General features: G+C 36.0%; 12 protein-coding genes across 12 annotated transcripts; 6 read left to right on the top strand and 6 right to left on the bottom strand. All coding sequences in view use genetic code 12, as the record gives it.

The window, feature by feature from the left end:
• Window positions 1–23: 23 nt before the first annotated feature.
• On the bottom strand, window positions 24–1,660 carry YOS9 (Yos9p; the record flags this gene model as incomplete). The annotated part of the gene is made up of 2 exons (XM_064999470.1): window positions 24–1,475; window positions 1,550–1,660. The coding sequence occupies 2 exons, from the start codon at window positions 1,658–1,660 to the stop codon at window positions 24–26; spliced, it is 1,563 nt and encodes a 520-aa protein (XP_064855542.1).
• Window positions 1,661–1,974: 314 nt separating this feature from the next.
• On the top strand, window positions 1,975–3,399 carry SWD1 (COMPASS subunit protein SWD1; the record flags this gene model as incomplete). The annotated part of the gene is made up of 1 exon (XM_064999469.1): window positions 1,975–3,399. The coding sequence occupies one exon, from the start codon at window positions 1,975–1,977 to the stop codon at window positions 3,397–3,399; it is 1,425 nt and encodes a 474-aa protein (XP_064855541.1).
• Window positions 3,400–4,147: 748 nt separating this feature from the next.
• On the bottom strand, window positions 4,148–4,831 carry DASC09_058840 (uncharacterized protein; the record flags this gene model as incomplete). The annotated part of the gene is made up of 1 exon (XM_064999468.1): window positions 4,148–4,831. The coding sequence occupies one exon, from the start codon at window positions 4,829–4,831 to the stop codon at window positions 4,148–4,150; it is 684 nt and encodes a 227-aa protein (XP_064855540.1).
• Window positions 4,832–5,829: 998 nt separating this feature from the next.
• Window positions 5,830–6,534, bottom strand: SPT15 (TATA-binding protein; the record flags this gene model as incomplete). The annotated part of the gene is made up of 1 exon (XM_064999467.1): window positions 5,830–6,534. The coding sequence occupies one exon, from the start codon at window positions 6,532–6,534 to the stop codon at window positions 5,830–5,832; it is 705 nt and encodes a 234-aa protein (XP_064855539.1).
• A 405-nt stretch (window positions 6,535–6,939) lies between these two features.
• PKR1 (Pkr1p) lies at window positions 6,940–7,326 on the bottom strand (the record flags this gene model as incomplete). Its single annotated transcript, XM_064999466.1, has 1 exon — window positions 6,940–7,326. One exon carries the CDS (start codon window positions 7,324–7,326, stop codon window positions 6,940–6,942), a length of 387 nt encoding a protein of 128 aa, XP_064855538.1.
• Window positions 7,327–7,849: 523 nt separating this feature from the next.
• Window positions 7,850–8,209, top strand: DASC09_058810 (uncharacterized protein; the record flags this gene model as incomplete). The annotated part of the gene is made up of 1 exon (XM_064999465.1): window positions 7,850–8,209. One exon carries the CDS (start codon window positions 7,850–7,852, stop codon window positions 8,207–8,209), a length of 360 nt encoding a protein of 119 aa, XP_064855537.1.
• A 455-nt stretch (window positions 8,210–8,664) lies between these two features.
• On the top strand, window positions 8,665–9,370 carry DASC09_058800 (U6 snRNA-associated Sm-like protein LSm4; the record flags this gene model as incomplete). Its single annotated transcript, XM_064999464.1, has 2 exons — window positions 8,665–8,667; window positions 8,765–9,370. 2 exons carry the CDS (start codon window positions 8,665–8,667, stop codon window positions 9,368–9,370), a joined length of 609 nt encoding a protein of 202 aa, XP_064855536.1.
• Window positions 9,371–10,799: 1,429 nt separating this feature from the next.
• Window positions 10,800–11,192, bottom strand: DASC09_058790 (histone H2A; the record flags this gene model as incomplete). Its single annotated transcript, XM_064999463.1, has 1 exon — window positions 10,800–11,192. One exon carries the CDS (start codon window positions 11,190–11,192, stop codon window positions 10,800–10,802), a length of 393 nt encoding a protein of 130 aa, XP_064855535.1.
• A 534-nt stretch (window positions 11,193–11,726) lies between these two features.
• DASC09_058780 (histone H2B family protein) lies at window positions 11,727–12,119 on the top strand (the record flags this gene model as incomplete). The annotated part of the gene is made up of 1 exon (XM_064999462.1): window positions 11,727–12,119. One exon carries the CDS (start codon window positions 11,727–11,729, stop codon window positions 12,117–12,119), a length of 393 nt encoding a protein of 130 aa, XP_064855534.1.
• A 2,243-nt stretch (window positions 12,120–14,362) lies between these two features.
• Window positions 14,363–15,517, bottom strand: STB1 (Stb1p; the record flags this gene model as incomplete). Its single annotated transcript, XM_064999461.1, has 1 exon — window positions 14,363–15,517. One exon carries the CDS (start codon window positions 15,515–15,517, stop codon window positions 14,363–14,365), a length of 1,155 nt encoding a protein of 384 aa, XP_064855533.1.
• Window positions 15,518–16,284: 767 nt separating this feature from the next.
• DASC09_058760 (uncharacterized protein) lies at window positions 16,285–17,322 on the top strand (the record flags this gene model as incomplete). Its single annotated transcript, XM_064999460.1, has 1 exon — window positions 16,285–17,322. The coding sequence occupies one exon, from the start codon at window positions 16,285–16,287 to the stop codon at window positions 17,320–17,322; it is 1,038 nt and encodes a 345-aa protein (XP_064855532.1).
• Window positions 17,323–17,521: 199 nt separating this feature from the next.
• Window positions 17,522–18,961, top strand: ALG3 (dolichyl-P-Man:Man(5)GlcNAc(2)-PP-dolichol alpha-1,3-mannosyltransferase; the record flags this gene model as incomplete). The annotated part of the gene is made up of 1 exon (XM_064999459.1): window positions 17,522–18,961. One exon carries the CDS (start codon window positions 17,522–17,524, stop codon window positions 18,959–18,961), a length of 1,440 nt encoding a protein of 479 aa, XP_064855531.1.
• Between the last annotated feature and the right edge of the window lie 87 nt (window positions 18,962–19,048).

Raw genomic sequence — 19,048 nt, 5'->3', positions numbered from 1 at the left:
AAAGATTATGATAGAAAAATATCTCACAATTCATCATGCTCTTGCATATGGTTCTCTTTATCTAGAACAATCACCGTTTCCTCCGGCAATAGGTGATCCAACTCGAGTAAATCATCAGATAAATATAGTTCTGGCTCAGAGCCTGCTGGTCCCTTTAAGCCATCATCGGAGCTAAAATCAACCACTATTTCTGGTTTTGCGTAAAACATAAGATTTTTCTTCAAGTCTAGCTCTCCATCAGGGAAATAAGCAGCAGATATTGAAATTCTGTCTTTCTCATCTCTTTCAACCCTAATCGAACAAATGTATTCTCCAATGAAATTATACAATTTCAAAGAAAAAACTAATTGAGTCCCTTTCTCTATTTTAAGCCCTTCTGACCTAAAAAGATAATTATTGACAATGAGATTATGCTGTTGAATGCCATTCACCGCCAAAACTCCGAGAACGTCTAGTTTCTCCTTGACCTGTTCGAATTGCAATAATGATGGATCGGAGCTGATCAAAATATCAATTTTTTGTTCCTCATCACTATAGGCCCCTATAACTGACTTTGGTATGCCTGCATAAAAATTCATACCTATTGGAGATAAATCATAATCTTCAATATTGATTCTCGGGATGACGTACTCATCCAGATCGGTCTCAACATTTTTTCCGATCCTATTGCATTCGATAACATTGATATCTTCCTCTGTTTTGTGACTAAACTCTTTCAATTGACAAAGCTCTGGGATATTGACCTCCATTTCATATTGACAAGTTTTAAACTCCTTGAACCAACTTATGCTTGGCATCTCGTTCGATGATTCAAAAGCATTACTTGTACCTTCGTTATCACAAACATATTTTATATCGACCATTCGATTAGCACCAGTCAAATCACATACATCACCTCCGTTAGCAAATTGTACTAAATTCACAGATCCTGGACTTTGAAAATCATCAACTAACCTCACCTTTTGGAAACTTTCATCTGTCAATTTAGAAATGATAAAGCTCGGCACATTCGGATCCTTTTTCCGCTGACCATTTTCAAATATCTCATGAAACTGCTTTATGGAATCGTTGAAACAAAATTCGTAAGTCCAGTAATTTATAGTTTTATACATGCAATTGTTGATTTTTGGGGCTTCTCCATCACTTCCCAAAACGATTCTTTGAAAATTAGACATTGAATTATTCACTATCCTCATGGCATCTTTTTTGACTTGTTCTCTATTCTTTTCAAGCTCTTCCATGGATATCTTTGATTCTTCCTCAAGCTCTGTCTCGTTGCTTTTGACCTTTGGAATGTGACATAAGTATTCTCCAGAATTTTTGGATTCAATACCCAGTAGAAACTTTCCTGTTCCGTCTCTTATTATGCTAAATGATCCGAACTCCTGTGTAGGATCCTCTTTATCATAAGTATCTAAAATACCTTGTACATCCTCTGGTGATATTGGGCTTAAATCGAAATAACGAACATTGAACTAAAAAAAAACCATTCCTGTTAATATGAGCAGATTTGATTGAAATAATGCCTGAGGTTTATAATCATACATACCTTTGGTCTAGAGTATAAGTCATCGTATACACTGAAAAGACCATCTGCAGTTGCAAATATTGATAGCAAAAGGGCAGCAATCAAAGATACTTGTGAACTAGGTCTAAGCATTTAATTAGTGGTAATGGAAAAACAAATAGGTCCTTCTCAAATATTTCAGCTTATAGAAAGAAAAAAATAAATCGACTTCATAAAACCTTCTGATTTATGGGGTTGTTTTCATAAGCTTCAATTGATATAAAATTATTGTTGATTTCTGGCATCATGGTGGTTTAATGCCCTGGTCCGATCTTGAATATTTTAAGTAATAAAGTGAAAAAACAGTCAAACCAAACCATGTTTATTTTGGTCTCCAGAATATTTGGAAGGAGATCTCTGATATCAGCTAAGACCTTTGTCTCCTCTGACATTGATTTACTTTCCTTATGAACCTCTTACTTTTGGACCCATTCGAGGTTGCGAAAGAGTATCCAGAAACATTAACCAACAGCTTGCAGTATGGTCACTCGCGGTTCCTCAAATTTAATAAAAAGGGTGACTATTTAGCCAGTGGTCTTCTAGATGGCTCAATTTGTATATTCGATGCTGATACTAATCAAGTCATTGCAGTATTGAAGCAGCATACGGGGGTGGTCCAATCATTAGAGTGGTCTAACTGCGGCCGCTATTTACTTAGCTCTTCCACTGATTGTAAAGTTTTACTATGGGATTTAAAAACAAAGACGGTGATTAGAGAAATTATATTTGAGAGTGCTGTTTGGACGGCTCAACTACATCCAACTAACACATTTGTTTTCGTATGCACAATTTTCAACGATGATCCAGTATATGTTGATTGGAGTAATGAAAATGATATCAGGATATTAAAAATCCCTACAACACCCTACCAACCAGAACAATCGCTAACATCAGACAAAAATGAGGATGGTGATAAACATATTGAAGAGCCTGAACCTAAAAAGCAAAAAAAGTCAAAAGACTTAGCCTTTTGTGTAAAGTTTGCCTATAATGGGAAATTAATGTTTATGGGTACCAATAAAGGTTGGCTAAATATAATATCAAATTTTGATAATAGCAGCTGGTTGAAAACTATCTACTCTCAAAAGATTTGTAGCTCGCATGCAAAACAAATTGTGATTTCTGAGAAGACGCTGAAGATTTTCGTAAATTGCTCTGACAGAATTATTAGACAATTATCAATCCATGAAGACTTCATCACAAAATATTTGAAGAATCCCTCAGAACCAACTAAAGACGAAGGAAAATCTGAGGATTCTGAAGCATCTGGGGCATCTGCAACAGAAAATAACGAAAATGACGAATTTGAGATCGAATTGAAATATCAGGATGTTGTCAATAGACTTCAATGGAACTCTATAACTATAAACCATAACGGGGAATATTTGATTGCATCCACTTATGGCTCAGGAGCTCATGATATTTATATGTGGGAAACTACAATGGGATCGCTTACCAAAGTTCTTGAAGGACCAAAAGAAGAGTTGTTTGATATTGATTGGAACAATAAAAGATGTTGCATTGGGGCCAATGGACTTGATTCGGGTTATGTTTATCTTTGGACTAACATAATTCCGCAAAAATGGAGTGCATTAGCTCCTGATTTTGTTGAAATTGAAGAGAACGTGGAGTACAGTGAGCAGGAAGATGAGTTTGACATTTTGCCAAATGAAGAGATAAATCAGAGGCAATTGAATGAAGAAGATGAGCATGTTGATATCATTACCAAAGATGAGGTGGATGCAAGAGGATTACAGGAAGAAGAATCCTTTGTCATTCCGATGATTCTCAAGAAGGATATTGATTTAAGTGATGGCGAGGATGTTGATTAAATATGCTTCAAACAAATTAATACAGCGCATTTTTATTTTTCTTAGGAGACCCATTTTGCCTTTTTTTTTTGGGTGAAAGCTTCAAACTTTATGAGCCAACTGAGCTGATAATTTTAGAACACTTTGTGTATGGTTGAATTGATGTAACGTGGTCTTCAGGGAATGGTCAAAAATATTTCTTAAGCAGACACCCCAAATTTTGTTATTTCGTTAATCTTTTCAGAATTGTTTTGTTTTCAATTCCCTGAAGGTAATTAGCGGCCAAGGACTGAAGTTTTATGTGTTATTTGAAGCATTTCTATCCGAATAGATCACCTGCTGTTACTTATGAGGAAATCAAAATCCAGCTGTCTGAGTACCTCTAACTCATGACAGGTCTACAATATGGTGGTAAATGCTATCAGAGCATATTATATCTATTCTTTTAGTTAACCATAAATTAAAATACATTCATCAAACAAAATCAAATTGTCACTCAGCTTCACAATCATCGATGCTTCTTTCATGATCCATCATCGTCAATAATAATTGATAAATCTACATATTTGCTGGCATCTTTTCGGGTTTTAGAATGACGTTTATTTATTGGCATTCTCTGAAAAGTAACTGATCTGAATAATGACATTTTCTAAGGTATGAATCATGTATCCATAGTATTTAATATAATGAATGCAAATGAAAATTCGTGTAAAAAGCGATAAAAAAAAAAAAGTTGAATTGAAAAATATGAGACGTAAAAACGGTGTGCTTAGTAATACCCACCACCTGGAGGTCCGCCTGGAGGTCCGCCAAAAGGTCTACCATAATTTCCTCCTGAAGGTCCACTTGGGGGTCCACCAAAGCCTCCTCCTGGAGGTCCGCCAAAAGGTCCGCCAAAACTCCCGCCTGGAGGTCCTCCTGGAGGTCCACCAAAAGGTCCGCCAAAACTCCCGCCTGGAGGTCCACCAAAGCCTCCTCCTGGAGGTCCGCCAAAAGGTCCGCCAAAACTCCCGCCTGGAGGTCCTCCTGGAGGTCCTCCTGGAGGTCCACCAAAGCCCCCACCAAAACCTCCACCAAAACCTCCTCCTGGAGGTCCGCCATGATGGAACCCCCTTCCTTGGCCGTCATTCATACCTTTATTATCGTAATGGCCACCATAACCACCTTGAGTATATTGATGATTTTGTTTTTGATGGTGACTTTCCTTGTACTTGTCTTCAATTTTTGATAACGCGTAACCACCACCAATGGCCCCGGCAGCGGTCTTCATAAATGACCCATTTGATAACTTGTGAGCGGCGACCCCACCAGCGATGGCACCGACGGTTTTACCAAGCATACCCCTTTCACCTTCTTGGGAGTTTGGGTCATATTGGTCGTATTGGCTGTACTGTTGATTCTGTTGGGGAACGTGAGACCTGTCCCCTGAGCCATAGAAGTCGTTGGCAGACATTCTTTTAATGTAGTTATTAGAGCTAGAGTGCGTGTGGTATAAGAGATTAAATAGCAAAGCTCAAGAGAAAAAAAAATCCAAACAATAAGGGTGCAGATCCGCTTATATATATATATATAGAACGATGATGATTACCAGACTAAAGCACAGTTGTTCCCAAAAATCCGTTGCGTAGTCAGTCAAGATGGGCTTTGTTGGAGACCTGCGCCCCCTAACCTTTTTTTATTTTCATTTTTTTTACTGTTGCGTCATCTTATTGGTGCGTGCAGAAGAATTCACTCGTCTATTTCTCATTCTATTTCTATCATCTCCTCAATTGGTTAGGCAGATTCAAGATTATAGTGTAGCAAGGGACCCAAACATATGATATTGGGATTACTTCGTCAGTAACCTGGACTATCTTGGATTGGGGTTTGTAGGTCAAAAATTGCAGTTACACTTGGTAATCTTCGTTCAAACGGTTTTATATTCATGATTTTGAGTTGATATATAGAAAGGGTAGAATTGGTTAATGACTTCTATATAATAGTCTCATCAAAGCTTTTCTGTTAAAAATGAAAATTAAAATGATATGCATGCTAAGTTAAAAAAAAAATGGAAAAAATTATAAAAAAAACTGAGACTTTAATCAGGAGTCATAACAAATCAAAGATCTCTTTTTTTCTCCTCTCGCTGTTGTGTTTTGAAGATAGGCAGCCAGGGAGAAAGATAGAATAATGGGGATGAGGGTTTTTGAGAGAATATTCTTATGAGTGGAAAAAAATGAAAAAATGATAAAAATAAAAACATTAATAATGAAACACCAGCTAAACAAATACAGTACAATAGAGAAACCCAAAAGAAAAAAAAAAGAGATATTCTGGAATCAGTGGATGGTCGGGATGGAGATGGATATGAAAGCGGCCATCTTGGCCTTTAGATGTCAGTACCAGCACTAAACTGGTTGGGTTTTGATTATGATCATTGTAATGGGTAACAAAGCAATGGACACGAGTGATTCATAATTTTCTGAATTCACTCAACACGGGATAAATAGCTTCAAAAGCAGCATAAATCTCTTCTCTTTGTTTTGCACCAGTCAAAACAATCTTACCCGAAACAAAAATCAATAACACAATCTTTGGTTTCACCATTCTATAAATCAACCCTGGGAACAATTCTGGTTCATAAGAACTGAAAGTACCGTGGGAAAATGCCAAACCTTCCAATCTGATTGGGAATTTTACGTCACAAGAACCAACAATATTCTGGATTTTAAAATCTGTGAACTTGGCGTTGAACCCCAACTTTTGAATGATTCTAGCATATTTTCTCGAGGCCAACTTCGAATCGTCTTCTGACTTAGCACCGGTGACAACCATCTTCCCAGAGGCAAAAATCAAAGCAGTGGTTTTTGGTTCTCTAATACGCATAATAACCGCAGCAAAACGCTTTGGGTTATATTCAGCATTACGGGCGTGCAACGCAATGGTCTTTAAATCCAAACGGCAATCCAAATTGACAGTGGCAACGATATTTTGTAGCGTTGGAACAATTCCAGAGGTACCGGCATCTTCAGCAATCTCGTCACCAACCGAGCTATTAACTTGGTTCACCAGAGCAACTTCGTCGAGTTTTTGGTCATCAGCAGCTCCGTTAGCAAATTCCAATGAAGGCTTCTGTTCCACAAAGTCGAGTGTGGAGGATGGAAATTGAAGAGACATGTTTTCGCTTTGCAAAGAGAAATGTAAAAAGACAGAGATGAAAATAAACAGAAAAATTCAAGGCGAGCCTGTATTATATTATAGCGTATATATTATATATTATCGTGAACAATTAACTTAATAATGCCCAGCTCAACCACCGTTCGTGAATGTGGGTGCGGTTGAAGATAATGTTTAAAAAAAGTGTGTTTGTGTGAGTGATGAATACACGTGATCAACTCAACCTGCTGCAAAAAGCTTGGCCGAATTTTTCCCCCTTTTTTTTGATTTTAGCGGGTGTCGGTGCTTTTTGGAAATGGGGGGCCCCGGCTTCTTATATAGTAATCATCAGAAAAATGGACATGCGCCCTGGTGCTGCAGGCTGGTGCATTAATCTCGCGCGATAGTTAGTAGCCCCGGATCTTATTACTCCCGTTTAGAAGCTTCTAGAGCTTCTTGTTGTTTAGCCAACTCCAACTCCCTTACAAACCACACAACCACTGCGTAGAACGCCATAGTGATAAGCAAAAGATTAATAAAATGGAATCGCACCGCAGGCTTCGAAACGAATATTAGGCACAAAAACACCAACATCAAAATAATAAACGATCCGTGGGTGGCCTTAATGAGCGCTGGTGTGGTTCCTGGAGTAAATATAGACTCCCACAACTCAACAAAAAACACTTTCGAGGTTTCTTGCTTCTCTTTGTTCCCATCATCCTTCTGCTGGTTCTCCTTTTGTGCCTCCAGCTCCTCAACAACAGGATTTTGTTCCGCCGACTTTTGTACTTTTCTCGATGATAATTCTGACATTGTTATCTTCTTTTATAAAAAATTACCACTTCTAGGAGCCTGTTATCCCCTTGGAGCTGTTTGTTATTGCCACGGCCCTAGAACTGTTGGGTTTGAAAGCTTAGGTGTTGTGAACGGAAATGAATGAAATAATATTCAAAAGAAGGGGGCGTGCGAAAAAAAAAAAAAATATCATGATTAGGTCTACGGAGTGCGTTGAGATTATTTGGTTGCTGATACTACGTGCCCTGGAGACACCTACCTACGAGGCACATCACTTTGACGTACCACGGTAGTATACAGAACAATTACCATTGACCCCCCTTCCATCGTGATCCTGTTGGCACAATAATTACAGAATATGGTCATATTCTTCCCCACCAAATACATGACCTTTACGGACGTCTCCGGACCTTCCTTATTGTCACGTGCCGCGCCCGGTGTCAAACTGCAAAACCGCGCTGATTTCAAATAGGCCTATCTATCTATTTATTTGTCTGGTTGACAACACAAAAATAACGTCAAAATACAGTGAAAAAATAAAATGCTGTTTGAACCAGAATATCCAGTCGAATTGGACTCTCCAAAGGATGATTCATTCACAAAAACAGAGCTTCTTAGATACGATGGTGTAAATTCTGAGAAAATATACGTGGGGGTGAAAGGTGTGGTATTTGATGTTTCTAAAAATAAAAAGGTATATGGCCCGGGAGGCTCCTATCATATTTTCGCTGGTAAAGACTCATCCAGGGGTTTAGGTAAATCATCACTTAATTTGGAAGATAATACTACGGAAAACTCGTCCAAGATTGATGATTTTACAACGGAGGAATCGGGGGTTTTGGATGATTGGTTTACATTCTTCAGCAAACGTTATAACATTATGGGAAAAATGGTGGCTTAATAGTTGTTCCAATGCTTTTTTTTGTTTTTGTATTGTTCTAATAAATGTTGTAAGCTGTTTGGTTTTATGGGATGACGATATCACTTGTAACTTTATTGTCGCAACTTCAAATTTTGGATTAAATAAAAGGATCAAAAAAAAAAAAAGAAAAGTGCCATTTGAGCGAGTAAAGTAATGAAAAAAGATACTCTGGAAAGCTCTTACTATACAGTTACTAACTCCTGCTCTCAATCTTTCAGCATGTTACTATCAGAAGGAACAATTCTGTATATATATATATGTATATATGCATATATGATTTGGACAGCCGGGTAATACTATTGGAACCCCCCGTTTTGGTGTTTGGCTTTTTAAGAAAAAACCCGACAAAATAAATGTAAAAGAGGAAAAAAATTATATATTTAATCAGAGATCAGTAATAAATAATCATTCTAAATCAATAACTAAAGATCATTATGGTAAGTCTGCAACTTTCTTGATCCTCTTATCATGCTTAATCTACTGTAGAATAACTGCTTCTTCATCACTGAACTGTGCAACTAACAACGGAAATAGCTTCCTTTATATTTATTGACATCAGCAAAGGGCCAACCAATATTAGTTGAATTAAAGAATGGTGAAACATTGAACGGTAAACTTGTCATTTGTGATTCTTGGATGAATCTCACTTTGACCGATGTCATCCAATCTCTGGCCAACGCCGAAGAATTTATTAAATTGCCAGAGGTTTATGTCAGAGGTAACCATATCAAGTACTTGAGATTGCCAAATGAAGTCATGGATAATGCTAGATTACAAGTTCTCGAAAATCAAAGAAATAACGTTAGAAGAAACAATGATGGTAGAGGTGGTAACAGAAGAAACGATGGTAGAGGAGGACAATACAACAACAGAAACAATTATGGTAACAACAGGGGATATAATAACAGAAACAACTACAATAATAATAACAATAACAATAACTACCATCGCGGAAACTACAGAAACTACAATAATCAAAATCAAAATCCACAGCACCAGCAACAATTTCAAAATCATGGCCCGGTGCCACCACAACCACAACCACAACCACAACAACAACAGCAACAACAACAACAACAACAACAACAACAACAGCAACAACAGCAACAACAACAGCAACAGCAACAAGTTCAGGAATAATATTTTATGATCTGAAAAGAAAAAATAGAAAAAAAAAAAATTTATGTGTAACAAGGCAAAATTGAGTTTGTGCTATTGTAATATTATTCTAATTTTTGTGTTGAAGAAGAGAGGGATGTGATACTTGGCCTGATCCAGCTGTTTAGTGATAAATGTGAACTGCAAAGTGTTTGTCCAATGGAAAAGGGAGATAATGGAGATAGTGAGTTTTTGTGAAACATTATATAAATAAGGTATTATGAAGTTTGTTATGTATTGCAATTTATATGACCAATGGTTGGTTATTTTTTTTTTTGCTTTCTGGAAATTAATGATTGAAATACTCTTTTTTTTTTGACTTTTTTTTTTATTCTTTCAATAATAGGTCGATAGTGGATAAACAGCTATTTATGACTATGTCTGTTGTTTCGAGTTGTAATATTTGTGGCAATCTTGGATTGTCGAACAGTGTGACCTTGAATTTTAATCAATTATTCATGTTACATTAGTTGTATCTGCTTTCCCCACTTCCATTACTGATATTATGTTTCATTTTGGGATATTAGTTGAATGTTTTGGAACAGTCTATATGTTTTTTTTATCCAAACCGCATCAAATATGTGTTATCCTATATTATACATTCTTTGTAAAAAGTTCCTCATATATGAACCGAACCAACACAGCGAAATAAAATACAGTAAAATAAGAGAATAATTTTATTATCTACTTGTCCTGAGACGCTTACCAACAGTAACAAGATAGTAATGAATATCTCAAAAATAGCATTATGTTGAGGATGGAACTTGATAGGTAAGGAAGGGGACTGCCTATTTGGGCACATATACATTAGAATATTCAACTGTTGTGCTATCCATTATTTGCAGACTTTCAAAATTACTACAACTATATGGAGGGTTCCATTCCTTGGTCTTCACTCTCGATTTTCATCTCAATTGGTTTTGTTTTTTTTTGTTTTTGTTTTTTGAAATATTTTACTGAGTGTATATATAATAGGCCGTCAGCGTGTAAACTCGTGCATATTTGCTTTTCAACATGTTGCGTTGTGATATTATATCGCTTGAACTGAAAGCAATGCTATGTAAATAGCTGAAGTGTATATATCTAACTTGCGAAGCTGTTTTAATAACACAGCCTATCAATATCAATCGTATGGAAGCACTTCCCTCATGTAGCACCCCTTTTTTCCGAGATCCAAACATCCGACTTGCGATGTTCTCTAACTTTCAATCAGAAAAACGAGAGATGAGCTAGGTCCATTAATGCATTCAACAGTCCATATCTACATTAAAGAAATCATTATCATACAAAAAAGATCATTAAAATACTAGACTAATATACATAGAAGAGAAACCTTAGAAATTACCCAAAATTGAAAAGCAAAACAAAAACCCCTAGAAAATAAATGTTTAAAATAGAAAAGATATCAAACTTATAATTCTTGAGAAGCCTTTGGTTTACCGGATTTCTTTGGCAACAAGGAGCCGTGAATGTTTGGCAAAACACCACCTTCGGCAATGGTGACATGTCCCAACAACTTGTTCAATTCTTCATCGTTTCTGATGGCCAATTGCAAGTGTCTTGGGATAATTCTGGTCTTCTTGTTATCTCTAGCAGCGTTACCAGCCAATTCCAAGATTTCGGCAGCCAAATATTCGAGAACAGCAGTCAAGTAAACTGGAGCACCAGAACCAACTCTTTGGGCGTAGTTACCTTTTCTCAACAATCTGTGGACTCTACCGACTGGGAAAGTCAAACCAGCCTTAGCTGATCTAGTTTGAGAGGCTTTAGAAGAACCGGCTTTACCACCTTTACCACCAGACATTTTATATTATTTTAATTATTAGAGATTGAGTATTATTAATAAACAACAAGTGTTTTAACGAAGTTGAACGAATATTTTTTATTCTTTAAAAAAGCGAGCAAAAAAAACAACAGGAGGGGACCAGAGGGATTAAATAGGGTGAGCTGAGCAATTTAGTTGAGTGCTGAGTCCTGGGGTCCAGCCAATCAGCGTTGTTGTTACTGCGTGCTCGCACCTCCCCCCCTGGTCGGGGTACGTTCTGGCACGGTGCGGGATGCTCAGTTTTTCCTCCCAGCACCGCAACAACGCGTTTTGCGACGGTCGCTGCGATTTTTGGTGCTCATGTCGGTCGCCTTCCCGATCGGGAAATAGTGCATCAGAAGAAAAAGTCACCACAAAAATCGCATTTAAATGGTCCCTCCCCTCCCTCATATCACAACCAACTCGATAATTTTTTTTAATTGTTCTTGATCTTTTTCTTCCTCTTTTTCTTTTTTATATTTGAGTATTCTCAATACGTTCACACCACACATATATAAATAAACATTCGAAAAAATGGCCCCAAAAGCTGAAAAGAAACCTGCCTCCAAGGCCCCAGCTTCCAAGAAGCCTGCTGCTAAGAAGACCGCTGCCTCTACCGGTGGTGACGGTAAGAAGAGAAGTAAGACCAGAAAGGAAACTTACAACACTTACATTTACAAGGTTTTGAAACAAACTCACCCAGACACTGGTATCTCCAAGAAGGCCATCTCCATCATGAACTCTTTTGTCAGTGATATCTTTGAAAGAATTGCCACTGAAGCTTCAAAATTGGCTGCTTACAACAAGAAGTCTACCATCTCTGCTAGAGAAATCCAAACTGCTGTTAGATTGATCTTGCCAGGTGAATTGGCCAAGCATGCTGTTTCTGAAGGTACTCGTGCTGTCACCAAGTACTCTTCTGCTTAAATGTGATTTACATGGGTATTTTTATGGTTGTCGCTTTTATATTGCTGTTGTTTATGTCTGTTTAGTCTTCTGTAGTTTTATTTCGTCCCGATGTTAAGGTATTCTTGTATGACTTTACATTAATGTATATTAGTTCTAATGGGTTTTTTGATACAAAAATTTTCCGGTGTAAGTAATTTCCTTCAAGGAGTTCGAAGTACAAACTATTCATTTGTCTGCCATTTTTGGTTGTTTTTTTTTGGATCAATCAAGAATGCAGAGACGCGTCAGGAGAAGCGACGCGTCTCAAGTTTTTGAAATATTGTCTTTTGTCATCAAATAAATGATTTTTCGGCGCTGCCCTAATAAATATCTAATTAAACTGGAGATAGTATATATATCTGGCCACTAACCGTATTAATCCACTAATAAGGTCCTAGATGACTACCTGGATGAAGTCTGAAAGTGCTGCTGCGTCATTTTACCTTAAAAAAGTCAATAGAGTATTTATAACTGTAGTTGGCAATTATGTTCAACTTCCTTCTTCTTCAATTTGATAACTTTACTTTCAATATTCAACTCTCTAGTTAGCACTCAACTCTATATCAACTCTTTATTCTGAGCGCAAGACGCGTCAACTTTCAACAAGTTGCTGTACAAAATTTCTATAATCCAGTAAATTCTAGCTGTAAATTCTAGCTGTAAATTCTAGCTGTAAATTCTAGCTGTAAATCGAAATGTAATGTACTGCAGATATATGGCTTAAATTTTTTTGATTGAAATTATAATTGGTGGCTCTAATTTCTCCTGATAAAATATTAAATATCACCTTTATTGTCTTCCATTTCAACTGCCCTTTTTGTATATTATCGGATTTATTTGCTATGAATGTAGTACTTCTGTGATGCGCTTTATTTCTATATTTACCAAGTTTAGATATGAATACAAAGAAACTGAACCATATACATTAGAAGTGAGTGAATGAAATGCTGTTATTTGAGCGTCCATGTGATTGAAAAAGCTTTGCTTTTCACGTTGAATTTGAATAAAGTGTGAAAGGGAATGATATCATCATATTCATAGAAAACCCAAATGGGAAATATGCCACAGAAGACATTGATGTAGTAATGAAGTGCTTTATCTTCCATAAATTTTTTCTTCATTTTTAATTAAGATAACGTCTATTACTTGTAAATAAATTCAAATATGCTTCATTCATGTTCCATTTTGTTGAGAAAAACCTATGATTAGTTAAATCATAAACATAGATTGGGAAACTGTAGATCACTACAATCTGAGTATGATCCCTACTATTGATGAAAGACAACAAACAATATTAATGTAATATGTGCGCCTCATATCAAGGATTTCATATGGCATATTATGATTCGGTGGCAAAAGATATTGAAGTTGCATAGCAAACAAGAGGTACAGTTAGCATTGGTAAAGACTTAAGAGGTTTTCGAGGTGCAAAGAAACAACTTCTGTTGAAATATAAAATAAAATTTAGAATGGTTATTTATTTAAATCTAATGAACAATATTACTTAGACCATATATTTTTAGGTGTGAATTCTTGAAAGCATGTATCATGTCATCCATATCACCCACAAAAACAAAACCTTAATAATTGCATTGTTCCTTTAAAACTAGAAAGGTGTAACATTCAGCTAATGAGTATATATGTAGTATGAAAAGAATAGATGTAGAGTAATAGTACTTCCTTATTTGAAAATAATTTGAAAATATGGATCTATTTCTCAAATTTTTCTGCTACTGTGACTTTCTGAATAATAGGCGTCTGAATTTAAGAAAAAAAGAAAAAGAAAAGAGGAGGGATTTCCAGTTAGTTTGAGTTGTTAGAACAATAATTTACGACCACAAAATACTGCATTGCGTAGAGAACAATTATAGTAGTTATAATAGCAGTAGTAATAGTATAGAATTAATAGTATAGTAGTAATAATAATAAAAATAATAGTAATAATAATTCACGGATACCCTTTATCCATCCACCATCCATACAAATTACCCATTAAGACCCTTCCAAAGAAAAAAAAAAGTATACAAGAGAAATTTTTAAAGTGAAAAAAAGAGAAAAAATATTTTGAAGACAATAACAAGAAATAAAGAAACTGAAATAACAATAGTAATAAAAATAAAAATGATAGTTGCGTAGATGAAAGACCAAAGAATTAAAGGTTAAGTATGAAGTTGAAAGTACACCATCAAGGTGCTTTATTTTTTTCTTTATCCATTTTCTCTTTAGTTCTCAGCTTGCTCGTCCTCGGTTTCTTGGCCGTCATCATTATGCTGACCTTGCAAGGGATTGATGGTTTGTTCAATTACTTCAGCCTCAGAATCATCTTCAGTTTCATCATCTTTTGAAATATTGGAGGTAATATAGCTGTTACCGGAGAGCTTTTCAATGCTGGTGAAACTGGCATCTAACTCAGGACTTTTCAAATTGTTGAAACGGTTGATAGCAGCTCCATTCTTTTTGCCACAAGGAGATGGGCTCATGAAGTTAACATAATCACTCATGTTGAAATTTGGAGTTCTAATGATCGTGGAGCCCCAACTATTATTGTTGGTAGATTTCATGACTTTTGGGGTGACAGGAACATGATATTTACTTGACGGATTTTCGCTAGGGAAAGGTGAGCTAAACAGTTTGTATGCAAAATGCGGACTGCTTGGAGCGGCTGTAGAAGCACTGCCAAATTCATCATATGATTTAGAGGCTCTCACTGGCGATGACATGAATTGATTACCACCGCTAGTTTTGGAGTTGAAAGGTGAAGGGGAAGTGGCCAAGAACATCAATAAATTAGCACCTTCATCTTCGTTACCACCACTAAAATTTCTAGTAGTTCTAATAACTTTTGATTTTGGTGTAGTTAAGATTGAGGGCATTTGATTTTGGGTGGAGCGTTGCTCATTTTGCTGTCTATTCTTTTTGTCAGGATTCTCACTGGCCTGCATTATTTCATTCAAAGATTCATACTTATAAAACTTTCTATTTCTTAATGGAGTTGTTCTAATTTGACCAGTAGTTGGGCTACTAAACATTTGTCCGGATGATGATGGTGATGATGATGGAGTATGACTGGTATATAAAGGAGAAGATGGCGAAGGCAAGTGCTTGAAACTTTTGCTGCCATTTCTTCTAATGGAAGGTTTCATTACTGATGAGTGAATTTGAGCAAAGTCGCTGGTATATCTTTTCATTGAATGTCTGGTAGAGGTTTTAGAAACAGAAGGGGAGAAACCTTTATCATGATCAATGTGTTTTTTATTGGTGATTGCTGACAATTTGGATTTGAGTTGTCTGGATATTTTGCTAATTTCTATTTTTTGCAATAGCTCGGCTTCTAAGTCATTGAGGTCACCTTTCGAATGGTTGACGGTCAATAACATTTTGCTTTTCTTTTTTATTATGAGATGACACCTATAAAGTATTCTATTTGTAACAATTATATCTCTTTATCTTCAGTGATAGTCAAGGAGTCAGCAGGAAAGAGCCAGCAGAAAAAAAAAAAGGACTTAATTAGACGGGCGCAGGGAGTCTAGTCTCTAAGATGACGCGTAAAATTTTTTTTTTTTTAATTTTTTTAATTTTTTTCTTCTTTTGTGTGTGTGTCACGCGGGGTGTTGTTGTTATATGATGGGGGTGTTTAGGGCTTTTTGTGGATTTTGACACAAAACTGTTTTGTGTCAAAATCCACAAAAACAAAACTGTTTTGTGTCAAAATCCACATGGAAAAGAAGGTGGAATAATGGTTTGATTTCAAATACAGTGACCATCAGAAATAGAAAATGCGAGTAGAAAAGCAACAAAACAAGGAAAGAAATAGAAAGCGCATTGTATATAGTGGTGCTATATATGCTTCGGTATATACTCCATCGCCTCCCCACCTTGACTGATATTCAAGCTTTATCCTTCCTCCACTTTATTCCATGTCCTTTCATGTGCTCGGAAAAACTATAAACACTTCGTTAGTTACACAAACACCCACAAAGAATGTAATTTGATTTTTTGCAGTCCACACCTGACCCATAAATTCTAGATATCGCTTCCCTTCTTTCTTACTCTTGTAGCTATCGATTGTATTGAAGTTTCACCAAAATAAATATAACAAAAAAAATACCATAACTAAAAAATAATATATAGATATACATGATAAATGACAGAACTCTTGCCAATTGGCGTGGCATTTCTTATTTCTTCATTTAGTTTTGCAACTTTGGCCTCATATCACAAGAAGCAATATGAAGATAAATGTATCGAATCTTACCCCATTCTCTCATTGGAATATGATACGTCTCATCTAGCCAGTATTTCAATAAGAAATGATGTTGTTCAGCAGCAGCTTGATGGCGTAAACCCGAAATTCCACATTTATGATGATAAAGGAGCTCCATTATTCTTGATTGAAAGCACTAAACCTTTGAAAAATTTTTGGTTTGTCAAAGAAGCTGCAACCCAAAAGGTAATTTGGACTATAATACTCGCAGAGAAAGCTGGTCATAATTTATTTCAATCAAAAAAGACAAGCTTTGCCATTCCAAATGACCCTTATAAATTGAAGATTATTAAATATCATAGTGGCAATCTAAAATCCAATAGTTTCGGGATCCATAAAGATGATAAAACCGATAATTCATTTGGATATCGATGGTTATATGATTCAAAATATTTGGAAAGAATAGATTCTTCTGTCACCGATTCATTATTTTCCCAACCGGTCCATAAGAGAATAGCATTGGCAATCAACATGGGTGATGAAAAGAATTCAAAGAAGTCAAATATTAATTCATACAATTACCAGATAATTTTTAACTTCAATGAGATTGACTCCGAAGAAATTTGCATCAGTGCATTTCTATCAATAATGACCCAATGGAAAAATATTAGGGCTTGCAATAAAAAATTGAAAGAAAAAGTTGAACAATGGAATTTGAATAAACTTCAAAGTATACAAGTTGATGCTATTCTTCCCCAGCAACACAATTTTCTGAATTCAATAGAAAGCTGCTATGCCAAGAATCACAGGGACATAATTAAACCAGTACCATCCAAATATAGCACAAAATCTCAAGTGATAGAATCAAGTATCAATTTGAAAAATGAAGGGTTGAAATCAAAAAAATTGAGACACATATTATATGAGAAAATATGCAATATGTTGGCAAATACAAGTCAAAAGAGCAATGCGTCATAGATCAATATTTATGTTATGGCCATCTGTTTTGTAACTACAATCTTACAATTTGTAGAGCTTATATATGCATACCAATGCAATATAGTGATGACCAATGCTTCCTACCAGAGTGTTTTTCTCACGAGAATTATTTCTGAGCCGTTCTCTTGTCTCTATGCTAACACATGAAAATTATTCTTCATAATAATCATAATAAAGTATGTCAGCGCCGGAACAGCTGATATCTTACGATGGTGAAAAAAGTGAAGAAAAGCCACCACTTCCAGAGTTCACTTTCAAGAACCTACTTCTCGATGTATTGGACGGAATTAAATACATGTTGAATGATCCAAATGCAATACTCTTGTACTATGTGTTAACATGTCTTGCCGAATCTATGTTAAACAAGGTGATCATTCACAATGTTGATTACACAGAAATTGATTTCACCACGTATAGACAACAGGTTCAATTAGTGAAAAACGGGGAATTGAATTATAATAACATTTATGGTGATTCTGGTCCGATTGTGTATCCAGCCGGTTTCATCCAAATATATTCGCTATTGGACAGTATTTATAAGACCGATGGATTAGTTATGATTCAACAAGTCTTTCGATTCTTGTTAACAGTAACGTTTGTCCTTTACATCTTTGTCTACCAATTTTCCAACAGAACTGGCGAAAAATTCTTGCTTAAGAAACCTTGGATATTTAGTATATTATTATTGAGCAAAAGAATGCACTCCATATATGTATTGAGACTTTTTAATGATTGCTTCGTCACATTTTTCATGGGGCTTGTCATTCTTTTGTTACAGGTTACTACAAAAATACCTGATGGACAGGCCAGAGCTTGGTTGTTATTTTTCACTTCAGCAGTTTATTCGTATGCCCTTTCCATCAAGATGAATGCCCTTTTATTTGCACCTGGCCTTTTTTACATTCTTTACTTATTCCATGGTGGTCGCCTAGTTACAATCGTTGTCCATATAATCACCATTTTAGCGGTCCAAGTGTGCGTTGCCTGGGACTTCTTACAACCATTTGATTTATATGGCCTTGAGGCGATGGAAATTAGAAACGCTTACTTATCCAACGCTTTCAATTTCAATAGAAAGTTCTTTTATGAATGGACCATCAACTGGAGGTTTTTACCAGAGGATGTTTTCCAAAATGATAGTTTCCATAAGCTCTTGCTTTGCATCAATGGGGTACTCTTGGCTGGGTTCGTGGTTAGCAGGTGGTGTACCAATTTCAACCCATTGACTGTTATTGTCAAATCTCTCGTAAATCCTTTCAAAGCACATTTGAACAACAATTTGAACAACACTAGTGTCTCTTCGGCATACATTTTTTATGTCTTGTCAATCTCGAATTTAATTGGCGTGATTTGTTCAAGATCATTACATTACCAGTTCTTATCGTGGTATTACTTCCAGTTGCCATTTTTATATGCGCTCGCTGGCTGGAATTATTACTTCATTCCGGTATTTCATTTATTGCATGAATTATGCTGGTGTACATATCCTCCTAATGAGAAGAGCTCACTTCTGTTAGTGATGATGCTATTGTTTTTGTTGGGAAGTATTTGGCGTAACAACCATTTCAGAGACTACAATGTCCTCCTCAAAGAAGATGAGTCAAAAAAAAACAAATAAAACACTAATAATTAACTTGGGTTTCTTTTTTTTTTTTTTTTTCTTTCTTTCTTTTTTTATTCTCACCATTATATATATATAAAACTT

The sequence above is a fragment of the Saccharomycopsis crataegensis genome, assembly GCF_037102585.1.
Source record: "Saccharomycopsis crataegensis DNA, jcf7180000000098, whole genome shotgun sequence".
NCBI classification, from domain to species: Eukaryota; Fungi; Ascomycota; class Saccharomycetes; order Ascoideales; family Saccharomycopsidaceae; genus Saccharomycopsis; species Saccharomycopsis crataegensis.
Note: the sequence above shows the minus strand (reverse complement) of the source record. Positions and strands in the feature narration are given on the sequence as shown.